The sequence below is a fragment of the Hippocampus bargibanti genome, linkage group LG11 (genome assembly GCF_051943395.1).
Source record: "Hippocampus bargibanti isolate YZ-2025 linkage group LG11, ASM5194339v1, whole genome shotgun sequence".
In the NCBI taxonomy this organism is placed as follows: domain Eukaryota; kingdom Metazoa; phylum Chordata; class Actinopteri; order Syngnathiformes; family Syngnathidae; genus Hippocampus; species Hippocampus bargibanti.
Window position 1 is genome coordinate 4,785,151 of NC_142744.1, and position 17,159 is coordinate 4,802,309.

Genomic DNA, 17,159 nt, shown 5'->3' on the forward strand with positions numbered 1-17,159 from the left:
CGGGCGGTTCTACTCACAAGTCATTACTTGACAATGAGCTTAAAGATCAGGAATAACAATTGTTATTTAAACTCCCGCCCATCCAAGAAACTACAAGTTAGCCAATAAACAGAAAGCCTATCTCACAATACTATCTAGCTGGCTACCTAGAAAGCTATCTATTTGCTATCTATTTTCTGTCTATTAGCTATCTGTCTAGCTAGATGGCTATCTGGTGTCTATCTATTAGCTAGCTAGCTAGCTATCTATCTATTTGAGTTATTCCGGGTTGAGTGAACGCTGGCGTGTGTGGCTGCCGCTGCTCACCCACAGAAATAACTGAGCCTGTGACTGTAAATTGACCTTGAGAGTTTTAAAATGTGCTTAGAAATCAAATGTATTATTATTATTATTATTAATGAGACAGCTATTAAAAACAGCAGAAGCTGTAACAAAGCGCTAACATGGACAAAAGGCAAATGCTGCTCCCTTGTGGAAGGAAAAACATTGTCAGAGGTTTGACCAGCGCTTTATCAGTACCCCCCCCCAAAAAAAAAAAAAATCTGGAATGGAGCCTCTACGTCATGCTTTTCAATTCCCGAAGACCATTGAATGCGTTCAGTCATCATAATGAATTCAATAATTAGCAACCCAAGCTAATTTACTCGCTGGTGAAGAAATTAGTGAAAATTTTAAAAAAAATGAAAAAAGGCAAATGACAGTCCTGCGGTTATCCAAGGCGATGACCGCCTAGTTGCGCGCAGGTCATTGCGGGCCGTGTTCAAAGCTAAGCGGCCACAGTTGGCGGACTCCTCATTAGCACTGAATTGTAAGCAGATACGAGTCTGTCCTCCTTTGCTGGCTTTTGTCCTCCCTCAAAGGCATCCTAATCCGCGTCCTCCTTCCTGCCTTGAACGTAATGAAGGGCACATCGTAGAGGGTGCAAGACCGATTTAAAGGACAACCGACGTCACATTTTTGTTTCTTAAAGGAAAACCGACGTCTCCGGACAAGTTGTGTCCATAATTTGTAAAATGGCTTCAAATGACTTCTACTGAGCATATTTTATAAAGATTCCACCGCATGTAGCTTTTTTACGTTTTAAGACTCACTCTGAATATTCAGGAAGTCTTGTTTTTGAGTTGGTGACGAGTCCGTACGTGACGTCACGAAACAACCCCCCCCTGACCGAAAAAAGACACATTGTAGCAGTCCTTCCATCACGTCAATGTATTTTGCTGTACATGTTTGGTCTGAGAACCGTGTTGCACTCAAAAGCTGCCAGAAGAGGGCATCCAAGCTCCATATAAGGAATTTATCAGCCTGTGGGTGCCATTTTGTTTGTTTGTCTTTTTTTTTTGGAGAGTTTCCCCCAATGTTGCCTCACATATAATTCTTTAATCGATTGCAAACATGTATGCTTTCCTCTTCAGAACTATTTGAATCATATTCATAACTGGAAGTGTAGCAAGAAAGCATATTCTCCGAATCTGAAGTCATTGTTTTGATTCACAAGCAATGCATGACGTTTTGGCGTGACGTCACGAACTGGGGGCGGGACTTTCTAAAAATGCGATCTCCACCCCTCCCAAGAAATTGCCTTGTTTATACCCAATCCTGATTTATACTTGTTGGACCTCAAAAAGGGAGACGATCCCCCGCTATGTAATTGGGCGGCATATGTACACACTTGCAGCTGTGACTCTTTTCGAGACACAAATGAGCCCCCACCACCCCAAACCCAACCCCACACCCACACACACACACCCACACACACACACACACACACACACACACACACAAATTGCTGCGGATTTTTGTACAGAGGAAATGAGCAGAGACAGACCGAAGGGCCTGCACCCTGAGGCCTGTGTCATTATTAATGAGTAATTGCCTTCTAAGCCCCACCCCTCCCCCCTCAAACACCCCCAGATCCAGGACATGTGGGCATAATTCACCATTCACCTGGCCATCTCCTCAACAAAAAATATCATCTCTTCATAACTGCGATGGATCGGAAGCAAAAGTGGATCGAGCGTTGTGAAATTATCCCGGTATGTATGGGAATGCGTGAGGCGTAATCGTCGAGTGCCCACTCGCTGCAAAATGCATTGCTTTAGCGCAAGAACTTTTCATTTCTTTCTTTTTTTATTCATTTATTTGAACCTTCATAACACCGTAGCCAATAACCGCCAGGCCTGCTGTCCACTTCTCGAGGCGGATAAGAGGGTGTTCGGTTTTGGAGGTAATTAACTATTGATTTTAAGTCGAGTGATGATGGCGAAATGAGTGCCAGCATTTTGATTTGTTAGCAGTCGCTAGGCTAACACCTAGAAAGTGCAACAGATCTGCCCCCCTCAAAAAAAAAAAAAAAAAACTTTTGTTGCCGACAAAAATAAATGAATAAATACACGATTAAATCAATCAATCAATAAATAAATAATAACGTAAAATAATAAAATAATAAAATAAAATATTAAAACAAAAAACATTATTAAACCATCAAATTATACAATAATAAAATTGTACAATAATAATAATAATAATAATGAAAATAAAATAATAGAAATAAAAATAACAATATCATCAAAATAATAATAATAATTAAAATAATACAATACAGTGCTGACAGGACAGTTAGGTTAGCTAGAAAGAAAATTGATCTTGCACCATCCCATGATACAATCAATCATAAAAATAAATAAACAAATACACAAATAAACAAATAAATACATAAATAATGAAATAAAATAACAAAATAATAAAGTAAAATAATAAGAATAAAGTAAAATAATAAATTAAAATAATAAAATAAAATATTAAAACAAATAAAATTATTAAACCATCAAATTATACAATAATAAAATTACACTAATAATAATAATAATAATAATGAAAATAATAACAATAACAACAAAATAATACAATTAATAATAATTAAAATAGGATAATACAATACAATACAGTGTTGACACGACAGTTAGGTTCGCGCGAAAGAAAATTGATCCTCTTGCACCATTCCATGATACAATCAATCATAAAAATAAATAAACAAATAAATAAATAAATAAATGAAATAAAATAACAAAATAATAAAGTAAAATAATAACATAAAATATTCAAACAAATAAAATTATTAAACTATCAAATTATACAATAATAAAATTGTACACTAATAATAATAATAAATAATAATAATAATAATAATAATAATAATAATAATAAAATGAAATAATAAAAATAAAAATAACAACAACAACAACATAATAATTAAAATAATACAATACAGTGTTGACAGGACAGTTAGGTTAGCTAGAAAGAAAATTGATCTTCTTGCACCATCCCATGATACAATCAATCATAAAAATAAATATATAATAAGATACCTGCAAGTGGCTCTAGAATGAGCAAAATGGAGTTTGTAAAAAAAATAGTCGATAGATAAAAAGAGATAATACAGTTCCAGGAAGGGCGGCTAAATAAAATTGAGTACTTTATACGATATTGATCGCAAGCAGCTTAACGGAGAGCATCCATGGCTCTTAGCATCGAGACACACTTGACGAACAATTAGAAGCAAAATCTGATAAGGACTTCTCCTCGTGACTCTTGACGTGATATGCAGCTTTTCCCGCATAAAATAAAACAGGCTAACTGGTCTACATCTAACAAGATGGGTCATTGTGGCGTCCAATCATTAGCGCTGGTGTTTGCTAGCAAGCGCATTTCCCATTGAATGGAATTGAAGGCATGTACTTTTTTTGTTGTTGTTTTGTGTCTGTTTGCGTTGTGCTCCCGTGGGTTTACCGGGAAACAGATGACTTGCACAGTTTGAGACTATACTCCACCCCCAACACAGTGCCCCTCGCTCCTGTGCAGCAATATGTCTCGGCGGTTGGTGATTGGGTTGATCGGGATTTAGACTCTATACGCACACTCTGAGACAGTTGATAAAGTGGGAGCAAATTGAAGGAAGGCGAGTGAAACCTGATGGCATCGCTACGACCAATTTCGAGACATCGGAAAACCTCAAGTCGGCCAAAAAGTGCTGATTGTATGACTAGTACAGTCAAATATAGGTTTTCGAACGTCTCGGTTCTCAACCATTTCGGTTGTCAACCAAAAATTGTGTTTTTTTTTAATGCCTTGGTTTACAACCGAAAATCATTTTTTTTGACCCGCACCCGAATGCACCACTCCCATCCGCTTCCTTATGTTACTTTCTTGTGTTCATTTGGCAATTTGCATATTCAGCACGGCAGCCAATCAGAAGCCAGTTTCGTGCTTCGGACTATACCGTGACTGTAAAGTGTACTTGAAAGTTTTGAAAGGCGCTTAGAAAGAGGAGTCCACGTGGCTTCTAGCGGTTTGCTTGTAGCTTTTTGCTTTATTGAATAAAACAAACGTTTGATTTGAAATACAGTAAAGTCTTGTTATATCGATATTCAAGGGAGTCCGAAAAATATCGATATAACCGGGACTATCGATATATCCGACCCTGTTTGCGTGTAATTTTCTCCGTGCGTGCATAGAAATGGTATCGATATAACCGGGACTATCGATATATCCGATATCAATATAACGAGACTTTACTGTAAATCTTTTTCTTGAAGAAGTTGTCGGCCACCCGGGCCGAGACGTTTTGAAAGTTGTATGCCCGACGTAAAAGTTGTACGCCCCGGGCCTCCAGGCAGACGTTATTTCAAACACTGCCTATACTGCAGATTATTAATCATTATTATTATTTTGAGGATTTTGCACCATTTCTAGTTATTTGTGCACTCATTTGATTTGACTATTCAACATCTGGGTACTAAATCCCAGCATATGGCCCGTGTATTTGCCAACATTTGAAGACACTGACCCCTGAAAAAGAATCAAACTGTACTGCTTTGATCATAAAGCACTTGAGTAAGCACAGTGCGCCTATACCGCTGTCACGCTCCCTTCTGTCCCTTGAAATGTGCACGCGGTAACCATAAACAGATTGTTAAAAATGAAAATCAATGAAAATGCACGCGCACACACACACACACACACACACACACACACACACACACACACACACACACACACACACACACACACACACACACACACACACACACACACACACACACACACACACACAACTAGCATCCACCATCTGGTCTTTCCAAAGGGGCTCAGATATCTCTTGGGTAAAATGAGCTGGAAGGGGTCCCGTATGTATGTGTGTGTATGCATGCAACGTTTTTTAAAATGGTGCACAAACCACCAGGGTGACTGAGAAGTTACAGTTCACGCCAAATGCTGCAGTATTAAAAAAAAAAAAAGTGAAAAATGATATTGTGATGAAACCAATCTGCACTCATGCCATTAGCGCAAACTCCCTCCACCCGCATAAGAGGGGAGTACCTGTACTTTTACACAACGGGCAACACATTTAGAGAGCGGCAGGTACACAGGAAGCAAGGCAGGGGTCGGCGCAGTAGCTTTGCCACAGTCAGCGAGGCCGCCTGAGTACAGGCGGAACACTGGCGGTCTTTTCACAAGAAGGTTCCCATTACGGATTGAGGCCATGTCGGCTGCCCCTGCTTCACCGTAATAGCAGGCAACTAACTGGACGTGATGCACACAGCGGTACAAAGCGGGAGGAAAATGGAATTCTGCATGAGGTGGTCTCAGCAGAACAAATAAATGTGTCTTTTGAGTGATACCACCTGAATCCAAAAGAGCAGTTCAATGAGATGCTGAACTTCATTTTTTTTAAACAGGTGAAAAAAAGAATGAGTGATTCAATCATTGTTGATTTTATTTCAGTTAATGAGTATGCTAACTAAGAAACCGCTAAACATTTTCTATAAACCATGTGGAAGGAAGTTATGGGCGTTAAAACAAAAAAGCCCCGGCTTCCATGTTTTTTTTGACAGATAATATGCACAAATGTGTCCATTCCCGTGCCAGGGTTTTTGTCATTGTCACTTGAATTCCAGGACCAATAGAATATTAAGTTTTAGGACATTCAGTACAGCATTAGAAACCTTTGACACTCTTCTTTCATCAGAAAAAAAAGGAGTTAATTAATGAATTATATGGGTCTGGAGTTATCTGACTTTGAAATGAAGGTGGCTGTCCAAAATCCAATGCAATACATGCGTATTGGTTTATATAGCGCTTGAACAAGAGGTGAAGCTGGAACAAAGCTCTAACATGAAAAAAAGGGAAATACTGCTCCCTTGTGGAAAAAAAAAAAAACATTGCCAGAGGCCAAAGCCAGCGGCTTATCGGCACCCAAGCATGAAAAAATAAAACCTGAACAAATATGTCATATTTTCAATTCCCAAATAAATGTATGAATCGCAGAGAATGAGTTAACATTCGTAACACATCCCGATTATACCCAAGTTTCCCAAAACGGCAAGAAAGAAATAGTGAATTCCTAATTTCTATGAATCTGGAGTTATCCGAGCTTGAAATGGGGGTGGCTGTACAAAAAAACAAATGCTGCCCCCTGGTGGAAGGGAAAAAACATTGCCAGGGGTCTGACCAGCACTTTATCGGCACCCCCCCCCCCACCCCCAAAACAAAAGCAAAACCCGAACAAATTTGGGAATGGTGCTCCACGTCATATTTTCTATTCCTGAATAAATTCGGGAATGCAGTGAATGAGTAAAAGAACAAACTTAACAAAACGGGTATTGTTAGAAAGGGGATTCCACAGGGATCCCAAATCTGCTCACTTCACCTTTTGCTGATTTGACCTTGTGGGTCATGTGACCATGTTTGTCATGAAATATATCTCATACATAAAACGTTCCGAAAAAACGGATGTACCGGTTGCGGCTCATTAGCTTCGAACTTAGCTTAGCCATTGATCTCGGGTAAGAGGGTTCCCATAATTATACAGTCTTGCTCAATTTATCCTTGTTTGCCCAACACGCATTTGGCCTTTTTTGAAACTCCACGATCCCCGGTGTCCTCCCATCGCCCCTTGTCTGACTTTCCACAGCCAGTCTAGCGTTACACCATACCCCCCCCCCCCTACAAACCTTTGGTTCCAGGCCGTTAAATGGGCAGGTTTATTTAAGCCTAATTGGTTTAAGGCCAAACAGAAACAAGCAAGGGAGAATTACGACCATGTCAGGCGAGAACCACACACCATTGAGTGAGTCTGAGCAGGAGGGAGATATGGGGGTTGTGGAGTTAGGGGGGGGGGGAGAAAAGGGGTTGAAGAAATTGCGGGTGACTGAGTAGGACCAAACACATAAGGGAGAGGCACCAACGAGACCAATACGGAAAATACACCCCTGGAATTAAATTTTTCATCACATTTTTTTCTATAAAAGCCACCCAATAATGATTGTACTGACGCTCCCCAACTTGCCAACGAATTCACCTTACCCGTTTCCGCAGGCTGATTAATTCCTTACATGGAGCTTTGGCGCCCTCTTCTGCCTCTTTTTGGTCCTACACGACGTTTTCAGACCAAAGTACAGCAAAATGCATTGACGTGATGGAAGGACTGCAACAATGTGTCCTTTTTTTCGGTCAGGGGCGTTGCTTCCGTGACGTAACGTACGGACTCATCACCAACTCAAAAACAAGACTTCCGTAATATTCAGTGCGAGTCTTAAAATGTAAAACATAGCTATATGCGGTGGACTCTTTGTAAAATACGCTCAGTAGAAGTCATTTGAAGACATTTTACAAATTATGGACACAACTTTAAGGCTTGTAGAAGTAACCTGTATTGGAAAAATAAACATTTAATAAAATATATGATCTATAAAGATATGTACATGGACAACTGGAGAGAAATGGATCAGGTACCTGAATTCGTCTCGCAGTGGAGAAATGTACATTTCACAGCAGCAAAAATTATGAAAGGAAGAGGACAGGAAAGAAAGAAGTAGAAAGGAGCTGCTAGAAAGGCAGCCACTCTCGCGGTGCCATCTTGAAGTAAAAAAATGTTCGTATGTACCATTGTTTGTAACTCGAATGTCAGTAAGTAAGAGAGGCATCTGTCATCAATATTAATTTACATTCTCAAAGTGAAATTTGAAAAATGTGTGCATGGTAGTTAATTAAAAGTCCAATATATGAGTGGAAGTGATCATATCACGTTTCAATGTTACACCCACATGCAAATGAAGGAACACATGCACACATTAAAAAAAAGGAGAGGAGAAAAAAAAGATGAAAAGAGCAACAGATTTGAGTTCAGATCAGATTTGAACCTGCCTATGGAACAAGCTCATTTCAATTAATGACCCAAAACAGATGAAATAGCTTTCATCCTTGTTACCGGGGTAACCCTGGGACCCCCGTCCCTTCCCATCTGTTTCCCTACCTCACCGTCTTTTCAAGTAGACAACACACAACCCACCCACCCACCCACCCCCCTTTTTTTTTTTTTTTTGCTGAGCCTGCACGGACATAAAAAGCAAAACCGACCCGATGCTTCCTGAACAACATGCAAAGTTGCCCAACGGAGGCACGGAAGCCGCAGTGGACCGAATTACACAGTTGGGATCCGATCAGTATTTGTTTTGCTGCATGATACATTTTAATCTGGACTTCAAAAATGGAAGAGCAAGTGCACGATAAAATTGAAAAGAGATACTGTGGTGGTCAGAGTGTCCCAATGGATGCCGGGGAGGAAATGAAAAACACATTGGAGAGGACACATTAGCTTCTTATGGCAACACTATATGGCTTCCTGCGCAGATAAGAGTGTGCGGGTGTGTGAGAAATAAAAGAGGGTGGCCGAAATACAACCACAGTCGAATGTTACAATAGAGAGCGGCAATGGGGAACATGCGGCCTGTGAGCTTTTTATGGCCATTTCAGAGCATTTCAAAAACCCTAACATAAAAACCTTAAAGGACAACCGACGCCTCCGGACAAGTTGTGTCCATAATTTGTAACATCACTTCAAATGACTTCTACTGAGCGTATTTTAAAAATATTCCACCACATATAGCTATATTTTACGTTTTAAGACTTGCGCTGAATATTCAGGAAGTCTTGTTTTAGAGTTGATGACACGATGCCTGATGTGACGTCACTGAAGGAACGCCCCTGACCAAGAAAGCGACACACAATGCATTTTGGGTACTTTGTTTAGTCTGAAAACGTCGTGTTGATCCGTGTTGATGACGAAATTAGGAAGGAAAAAACATAGATAACGTGATGGTGAATCGTTGTGTTTGCACCAAGACTACTATTTGATACTAGTTGACACAAATTACCAGCAGACGAATCAGCACATTTCCAACGGAGCTTTGGCACCATCTTGTGCATTTTCTGGGTGCCTCATTGGAGTCCAGAGGCCCAAAATGAGACGGAAGGACTTCTTTAATTGATTGCAAACATTTATGCTTTCCTCTTCAGAACTCTTTGAATCATATTCATAACTGGATGAGTAACAAGAAAGCATCTTCTCTGAATCTGAAGCATTGGTTTTATTCTCAAGACGTCCTGGCGTGACGTCACGGACAAGTGGGCGGGACCTTCAGAAACTGAAACTTTCTGAAGTCATTTTGAAAGAGTTTTGGGGCACTTTAAGTCATTTTTATTAGTGTTTTTTAGCATTTGACTAAAAATATCATACTGCATGTTTTGAGTATTTTAGATGCTATAAAATTTTTCGGATGTCAGTTAGGAAACAAAAAAAATGGTGTCAGTCGTCCTTTAAACAAAACTTGAGAGCATCACAAACCACACATCAAAATATGTCCCACATCTTTTGATTGGAGAGACCCACACCCCTAAAATGGATCCCATTTGTCTTCTGTGTTGCATTGATCGAGAGTGAGGGTGCACCTCAAGTAGGTCATAGCCAATCATCAAGCACACATTGATTAACATTACAAGCTAACATTCACAACTATGTACAATTTGGAATGTCATATGAACTAAATATGAATTAGCGAGATCACGCAAATCATACAAAGGATTTAAACTGAATTTTGGGGAAGGTGTGCTATCCACTTGGCCACTGTAGTGTTCTATTCATGAAAAAATGAAATCAAATGAAATTAAAAGGCCCAACTAATCTATTTCATGCATTTTTTCCAACTATTTGAGTATGGATAAGACATTTCAATGAAAGTTTCATCAATGATAAATTGTGGTGCATTCACGTTTTAAAAAAAACATACCAGACATTTTTTAACGGAAAAGCTGGTCATCCCTAGCAGGTGATTTCCCCAAAGAGACAAACAAAACTACAGAGTGGGTAAAACGCAGGTGTTAAAGCACATAAAAATGCATTTCAACCAAACATCTATCATGAAGCAGTAATAATCCACGTGGATGACATCCCAGCATCTCCTTCGTTAAAGTGCAGCAGCGAGCATTAAAAAAAAACATTATCAAAGTGTGCAATAAAAGTGCAGCATCTCCACTGACAGGATTAATGTAAACATCTGTTTCTTTGTTTGTTTTTCCTTACCTTCCATTGCTGAACAGGTGACGAGCATCACGCCAAAGAGCGCAATCAAATCCACTCTCATGGCAAAATGTTGACTCTCCGCAGCTTGTCCACCCAAATTGCCAACAACTCCCGTGGGGTGCGCCTTCGAGGAATCCTTTCTTGAACAACAGCGGGTACTCCAGCAGATAGCCACCGTGTCGGGAGTCACATTTCAAGGCGTTGTAAAATCAAAGTATGTCGGCGTGAACAAGTGTTTCAGGTTGAGCAGCAGCCGGCAGCGAGTGAGGGGAAAGTGGGGTGAGGGACACGCGAGGAGGTGAGCGGAGACCCCACATTGCCTACTCAAAGCGCTGCTCTTGGCTTCTGTAGCCAATCAAAAGCGACGACCGGGAACCCGACGCCCAATCAGAAGTATGGCACCGCCCATCCCGGGGCTGTCAAAATACCAAACTTCTTCGAGCCACTCGAAGGCGTTTCCGTTAAACCAAAAGGAAGTAGCAGCCTCAAGTGGATATTTTTTGCTACTACAACCACTAATCACTTCTCCGAATCTATTTATTAATACTAAAAAGTCTTTAGTCGCACTTCAACACATTACAACCATTTTGTATTTTTATTTATAATCGTTAAAATACCATAACGTTGTAGGCACAAGTTTTTTTTAACTACTAAAAATAGAAGGAATGAAACAGTAGTTGTTGTTAGTTGTATTAAGTTCATCCTGTCTACTTGATATCTAATTTAATTTAATAGCAACACCAGCTGAAAATGGCGCGTCACAACAACATCCGTGACACTCTGACGAAGGCGGAAGTAGACGCCGAAACATGTCAGGTATTTGAACATCGACAATACACTGTCTGTAAGATAAGAATCTGTTTTAAATTGAAACGCTTGGGTTTGTATGCAATACAGTATGTTGATGTGAAGGGAGCTATCAATATAAATTAAGCTCAGGTTATTATTATTATTATTATTATTATTATTATTATTTATTATTATTATTATTATTATTGTTGTGGTGTTGTTGTTGTTGGTAGTAGTAGTAGTAGTGGTGGTGGTAGTAGAAGTAGTAGTAGTAGTAGTAGCAGTAGTACGAGTAATAGTAGTAGTAGTAGTAGTAATTTAACTGGAGTAATTCCCCAGCTAATAAAAAATACGACAATGGAGGCCATCTTTCATGCTTTGACATCCAGTGGTTCTTTACAGGTACAAGACCAGCTTTTTTGAAGGAGGAAAAATGTGCCTTTTGTCTTTTATCCGTGTTGTCAAGCACGCATGAATTGATTTATTTTCCTCTATGTTTATATATTTGCTATCTATTAGTTATCTATCTGGCTATCTATCTATTAGCTATATAGCTGGATAGCTATCTAGCTAGCTTGCTATTTTCGATATAGGTATCTAAGTAGTTATCTAGCTAGCTATCTAACTTGTCTTGTGACTGTAAGGTGACCTAGAGAGTTTTATATGGGGAGTACTAAAAAGATCGGATAATAGGAGTGGCACGTTTTGTGTGGTACAGTCCTGTACAAATGAGTGAATATTGGAACCCAGTGGCCTTGACTGTGTTAAAAATTATTAATTCTGTTGGAGTGTGGGATGATGGAGTAAGGGGGGGAGTACACGGTAGATAGTATTTTATTTTCACTTCACAAGGACTGTATAATGTTTTCACCCACCATTTCCACCTTGTTTTACAGATTTCCAATTATGAAGTCGCCCACTTACTCCAGCATAAATTTCCTATATTCCCAGAATGCTTCTTAATAGCTTTGGTAAATTAAACCGCTCCTCCAAATGATATTAAACAGCCACTGAACATTATTTGCACCTTTTCGCAGCCACCCCTTTTTTTACAGGCAGGCACTGTAGAGATGGTGTATTTAATTGTTTTTATTTTCTCTCCCTGCAGGGACAGAGTGCCAAGGTACCTAGAGATACTTTTTATTTCCCAAAAGTATACCTTCAATATATTTACATTATACAGTGGTACCTCGGTTTACGAACCCCTTGGCTTACGAACTTTTCGGTTTACGAACCTTACATTTATGAAAATTTTACCTTGGCATATTGGAGTGTAGACTGCAAGGTTAAAATATTCCATCAATCAGGCTCCACAAACAACCCGCACAAGCCATCTGTACACTTGATGCAAAAAGCTATGAACCCAGCTAAACAGAACACAATTGATGAGGAACTAGATACAATTATCACAGAGACAGCACCTATAAGCGTTCATTCCTCAAGATGGTGAAAGAAGGTTGCACTACACCAAATTATTTGCACTTTTTTTTCACTTTCCCTCCATCAGTGTATCATGATGATATTGTGTTTTGTGCAACATGACAGATCACAGCTTGGTCTCTTTGTTCTGTTTTTGACATTGGCCCGTGATAGCCATCTGGCCTTATTTTGTCCGAAACCAGTAGTCATCATGACAACCCCGTGTCATCGCCAACAGGAGCAGCGCACAGCAATCTGTTCCTGTTTGCTGTCCACACCCCAGGGGGGCGAAGAGGAAGGAAGAGCACGCAGAAGGTAAGAACAATAACGCCATTTCCGTTCACGCAATCTCATGTAAGACACAGACAGATGTGCGTTCACAATAACATAAATAGTTCAGTTTGTAGCTCACTCAAATATGCACGTACAGTACATAGACTTGGTGAGCTGCTCGGTTTTAATTTCTTCTGGGACGGATTCAGGAAAAAAACGGAAAAAAAAAACAAGGACGTTTATTAAAAATGGGAATTTGTCGACTCCAATGTGATTATATGTTGTATTTGTGTTTATTCACCCCCGGCATCCTTGGGTTTATTACACTCTTGACCTTAAACAGGCAGTCATTCCTCTTCTTCTGCATGACTGCCACTCATTGACCTTTAGTTTGGCGTGTCTTTGAGTTGCAGTCAATGACAGGAAATATAAATGTAGCTGAATAAGTGCCGTTGTGATGTGCCTTAAAGTGTAGCCCAAAATGTTCATTCTAAGATTGTCAGGATTTATAAGGTGGTGATGCTGGACCCCAAAAATGGAGGCAGGAAGAAGGAGCAGGGTGTATTTGACAAATTGTATAAAATAAAGTAGGCAGGAGCAAAATCTCAAACAACAAAGTCATCAGAACAAAAATATCCAAAGTAGCAAACAAACTCATGAGTCAAACATGATAAGACGAAACAAACCTGAGTGAAGCCAAATAATGACCTGAACTTGAATGGTTTTTGCCGGGAGTTCTTTTAACTGCCACTGATTAAAATGAGCAACACTTATTATTATTATTATTATTATTATTATTATTATTATAATATTAATAATAATAATAATAATAATACATTTCATTTCTAAGTGCCTTTCAAAACTCTTAAGGTCACTTTACAGTCACAGGATATTTTTTTCTGTGGGTGAGCAGCGGCAGCCACACGCGCCAGCGTTCATTCAACTGACAAATAAATAGCTAGACAGCCAATAGATAGCTAGCTAGATCGCTACCTAGCGATATTGCTAATAGATAGCTATCTAATGATAATAATAATAATAATAATAATAATAAATTTCATTTATAAGCGTCTTTTTTTCTTTTTTTGTTGTTGAAATATTAGCATTTCCCAGTTCCAATTGTGCCCAAACCACGCAAGAATGCTTTGATACAAGAATGCACTACTGTTCCAAACCTGTTGGGATGCATGCCTTGGTTTTTATTAGGCATTGACTTCATCAATCTTCACAAGACTGGCCACTGGCCATTGACAGTATGAGTAGAGAGCCAAGGATGAATACAGATTTGCTATGGACCCTTGTTACTCAAATAGAAGGTCAGAACTCAGCAGTGCGTCGTGTCTTGCGGTTTTTTTTTGGGTCACAGCTCAAGAGAGGCTCCAGGAAATAAATTCATTACAGTGGATGTGTGGAGCATATTTTAAATATTCCTAACCTAGCATGAGACCGGGCTGTTCAAACATGAACATTCCACCCTCCCTCCCCCATTTGTTTGTAATGGAAAAGATATGTACAAGTGATTGTCCAAGCTGTGGGACATTTAAAATATTGTAAAAAACATAGGCTTATGAATTTTACTTGGCGATCATCATAATCCATCGATTGTGAACTATAAATTTTGTTGGAATGTATTCAGTTTCTGACATTAATAAGTTGATATAGGTAGCTAGATAGCTAGCTTGCTATGTATCTAGCTATAGATGACTATCTATCTAGCTATATATAGCTATCTATCTACAGATAGATAGCAATCTAGCTATGGATAGCTATCTAGCTATAGATAGCTATCTATCTATAGCTAGATAGCTAGCTATCTATAGCTAGTTATCTAGCGAGAGATAGATAGCTATCTTGCTATAGATTGCTATCTATCTAGCTATCTATAGCTATCTAGCTATCGATAGATATCTAGCTATTGATAGCTATCGATAGATATCAATGGCTATCCAGCTATAGATAGCTCCCTAGCTATAAATAGCTCCCTAGCTATAGATAGCTCCTTAGCTATAGATAGCTCCCTAGCTATAGATAGCTACCGAGCTATAGTTAGCTATGGAGCTATCGATAGCTATCGATAGCTATCTAGCTATCGATATCTAGCTACAGATGACTATCGATAGCTATCTAGCTATCGATAGCCATCGAGCTATAGTTAGCCATCTAGCTATAGATAGCCATCTAGCTATAGATAGCCATCTAGCTATAGATAGCCATCTAGCTATAGATAGATGTCTAGCTATAGATAGCTATCTATCTGATGTGACGCCGATAAATACTCCGTCATTCGCTATCATCACACATGAGGTTAATTAGGGGTCTTGTCGCTTCACCAGCAGCACCAATGAATAAATAAAGAAAACATTACCATTAACTGTATGGCCTGGTGCTCTTTTTTTCAATTTAGGCGTGCGCCTCCTTCAAACAAAAGGCTTCGACCATGTCAACATTGTTATCATGAGTGGGCCCACCAGAAAGTTTCATAAAGTACATTTTGGAGGTGGACTCGTTAATGAGGAGAAACAAAGCCAAAGCTGACAGCTCATCACTAGCTGCAGACTCCGAGTGACAGGCCATCCCACTCTGTCATCTCCTTGATGCTTTCACAGGGACACTGTGACAAAAACATTCCTCTTTACTGCTCCCCCAACCGCTACCCCTCCCTGTAAAGCTCACATCGACATTGTGAAGCTTTTGCAGCCTTGAGCATATGTAATACACACGGCTCATATACTGTCGGTCAGATCTATTCTGCCTTTGTCTGCCATTTACTGATGTCCTGTCATAAACGGACAGAGCAGCGTCCAACATTTTGGAAATACAGTGATACCTCTGTTTACGAACCCCTTGGCTTATGAACTTTTCGGTTTACGAACGTTACATTTATGAAAATTTTATCTTGGCCTACGTACTATTTTTCGGGATACACGCGGAGTTGCCACAATGTGTCATTCGCGAACGAGCCCGTTCTCCTAAAAAGAAAATGGTGGCCGACTGTTTTGTCCTCTATTCACCGCCCCCAGTCTTCGGTTAAAGCCATGTGATTGGTCAAGAACACAGCAGTGAGGGGGTGGGGGTTACAGACAGCGAGAGAGTGAGGCCGTTCTCCAAAAAACAAAATGGCGTCTTCGGTTAAAGCCACATGATTGGTCAAGAACGCAGCGTGGGGAGTGGGGGGGGGGGGGGTTAAACATTAAAGAGACAGGCAGACGACAGAGACAGAGTGAGAAAACACACACACACACACACACACACACACAAAAGGGAGACGACAGAGCTTGAAACAAAAAAAAACAAAAGTGAAATGGTGAGAAACTGGATAAAAAACAGTGAAATTTGGACTCGTTTCAACTTTAATAGTTCAAAAGTGTAGACTGGTATGTTAAAATATCCCATCAATCAGGCTCCACAAATAACCCGCACGAGCCATGTGTACACTTGATGCAAAAAGCTATCAACCTAGCTAAACAGAACAATTGATGAGGAACTAGATACATTTATAACAGAGAAACCGATAAGGTATCATTCCTCAAGATGGTGAAAGAAGAAGGCTACGTTCCTCATCAAGTGTTTAATGCTCACTCCATTCCATCAAGCCATCAACGACCATCACAAAGGTAAATAAAATGACTTTAAGTTACAGTACAGTTTATTTCTTTATGATAATACCATAGCACATTTATTACACACAAAAGAAGGTATATTTTGGGTAGTTTTAAGGCTTAGAAAATTAGAAAGTAGAAACATACGTTTTATGAGGACCTGTGAACGGATTATTCTCATTTTAATGGTTTCCTATGTGAAATTATTTTTTGGGATACACACTTTTCACCTGACACACTCTGTCTGGGAACCAATTAAGTTCGTAAGCCAAGGTATTACTGTATTTATGACAAGGATAATGATCTTCATTCAACCACAGGAGCAAAACAAATGGCTGGACCTTCTGATATTAACACTGACCTTTTGTAGGCAACTGCAATCCTGGATCAGCAAATCAATAGGTGATACTTAGAGTGTAATCGGTCCCTTGGACGCTCACACATCCTAAATGTCACAAACACACATTGCCATTACGCACACATAAATAGCAAGTACCATGAATTGCTCTTCAATATTAAAAAAAAAAATATGAAAGAACAACGCGGAACAGGAGTGAATTCACCATGAACTGCTTGACAGCCAACCACAAACACAACAATTCAGGTTCACACCCAGGGACAATTTAAATCACCCATTAAACTGCGCTCATGATTTTGTAATG

The 17,159-nt window shown here is 39.5% G+C and overlaps 1 protein-coding gene across 3 annotated transcripts in view; it reads right to left on the reverse strand.

Annotated features, from left to right (window-relative positions):
- Nucleotides 1-10,716, reverse strand: part of ephb1 (EPH receptor B1) — a 165,694-nt gene extending 154,978 nt beyond the window's left edge. For all 3 annotated transcript variants that reach the window (XM_089007565.1, XM_089007566.1, XM_089007564.1), the window contains exon 1: nt 10,418-10,716. In XM_089007565.1, the coding sequence (XP_088863691.1) occupies nt 10,418-10,478 (61 nt within the window). In that variant the 5' untranslated portion in view covers nt 10,479-10,716. The remainder of the gene's footprint in view (nt 1-10,417) is intronic.
- Between the last annotated feature and the right edge of the window lie 6,443 nt (nt 10,717-17,159).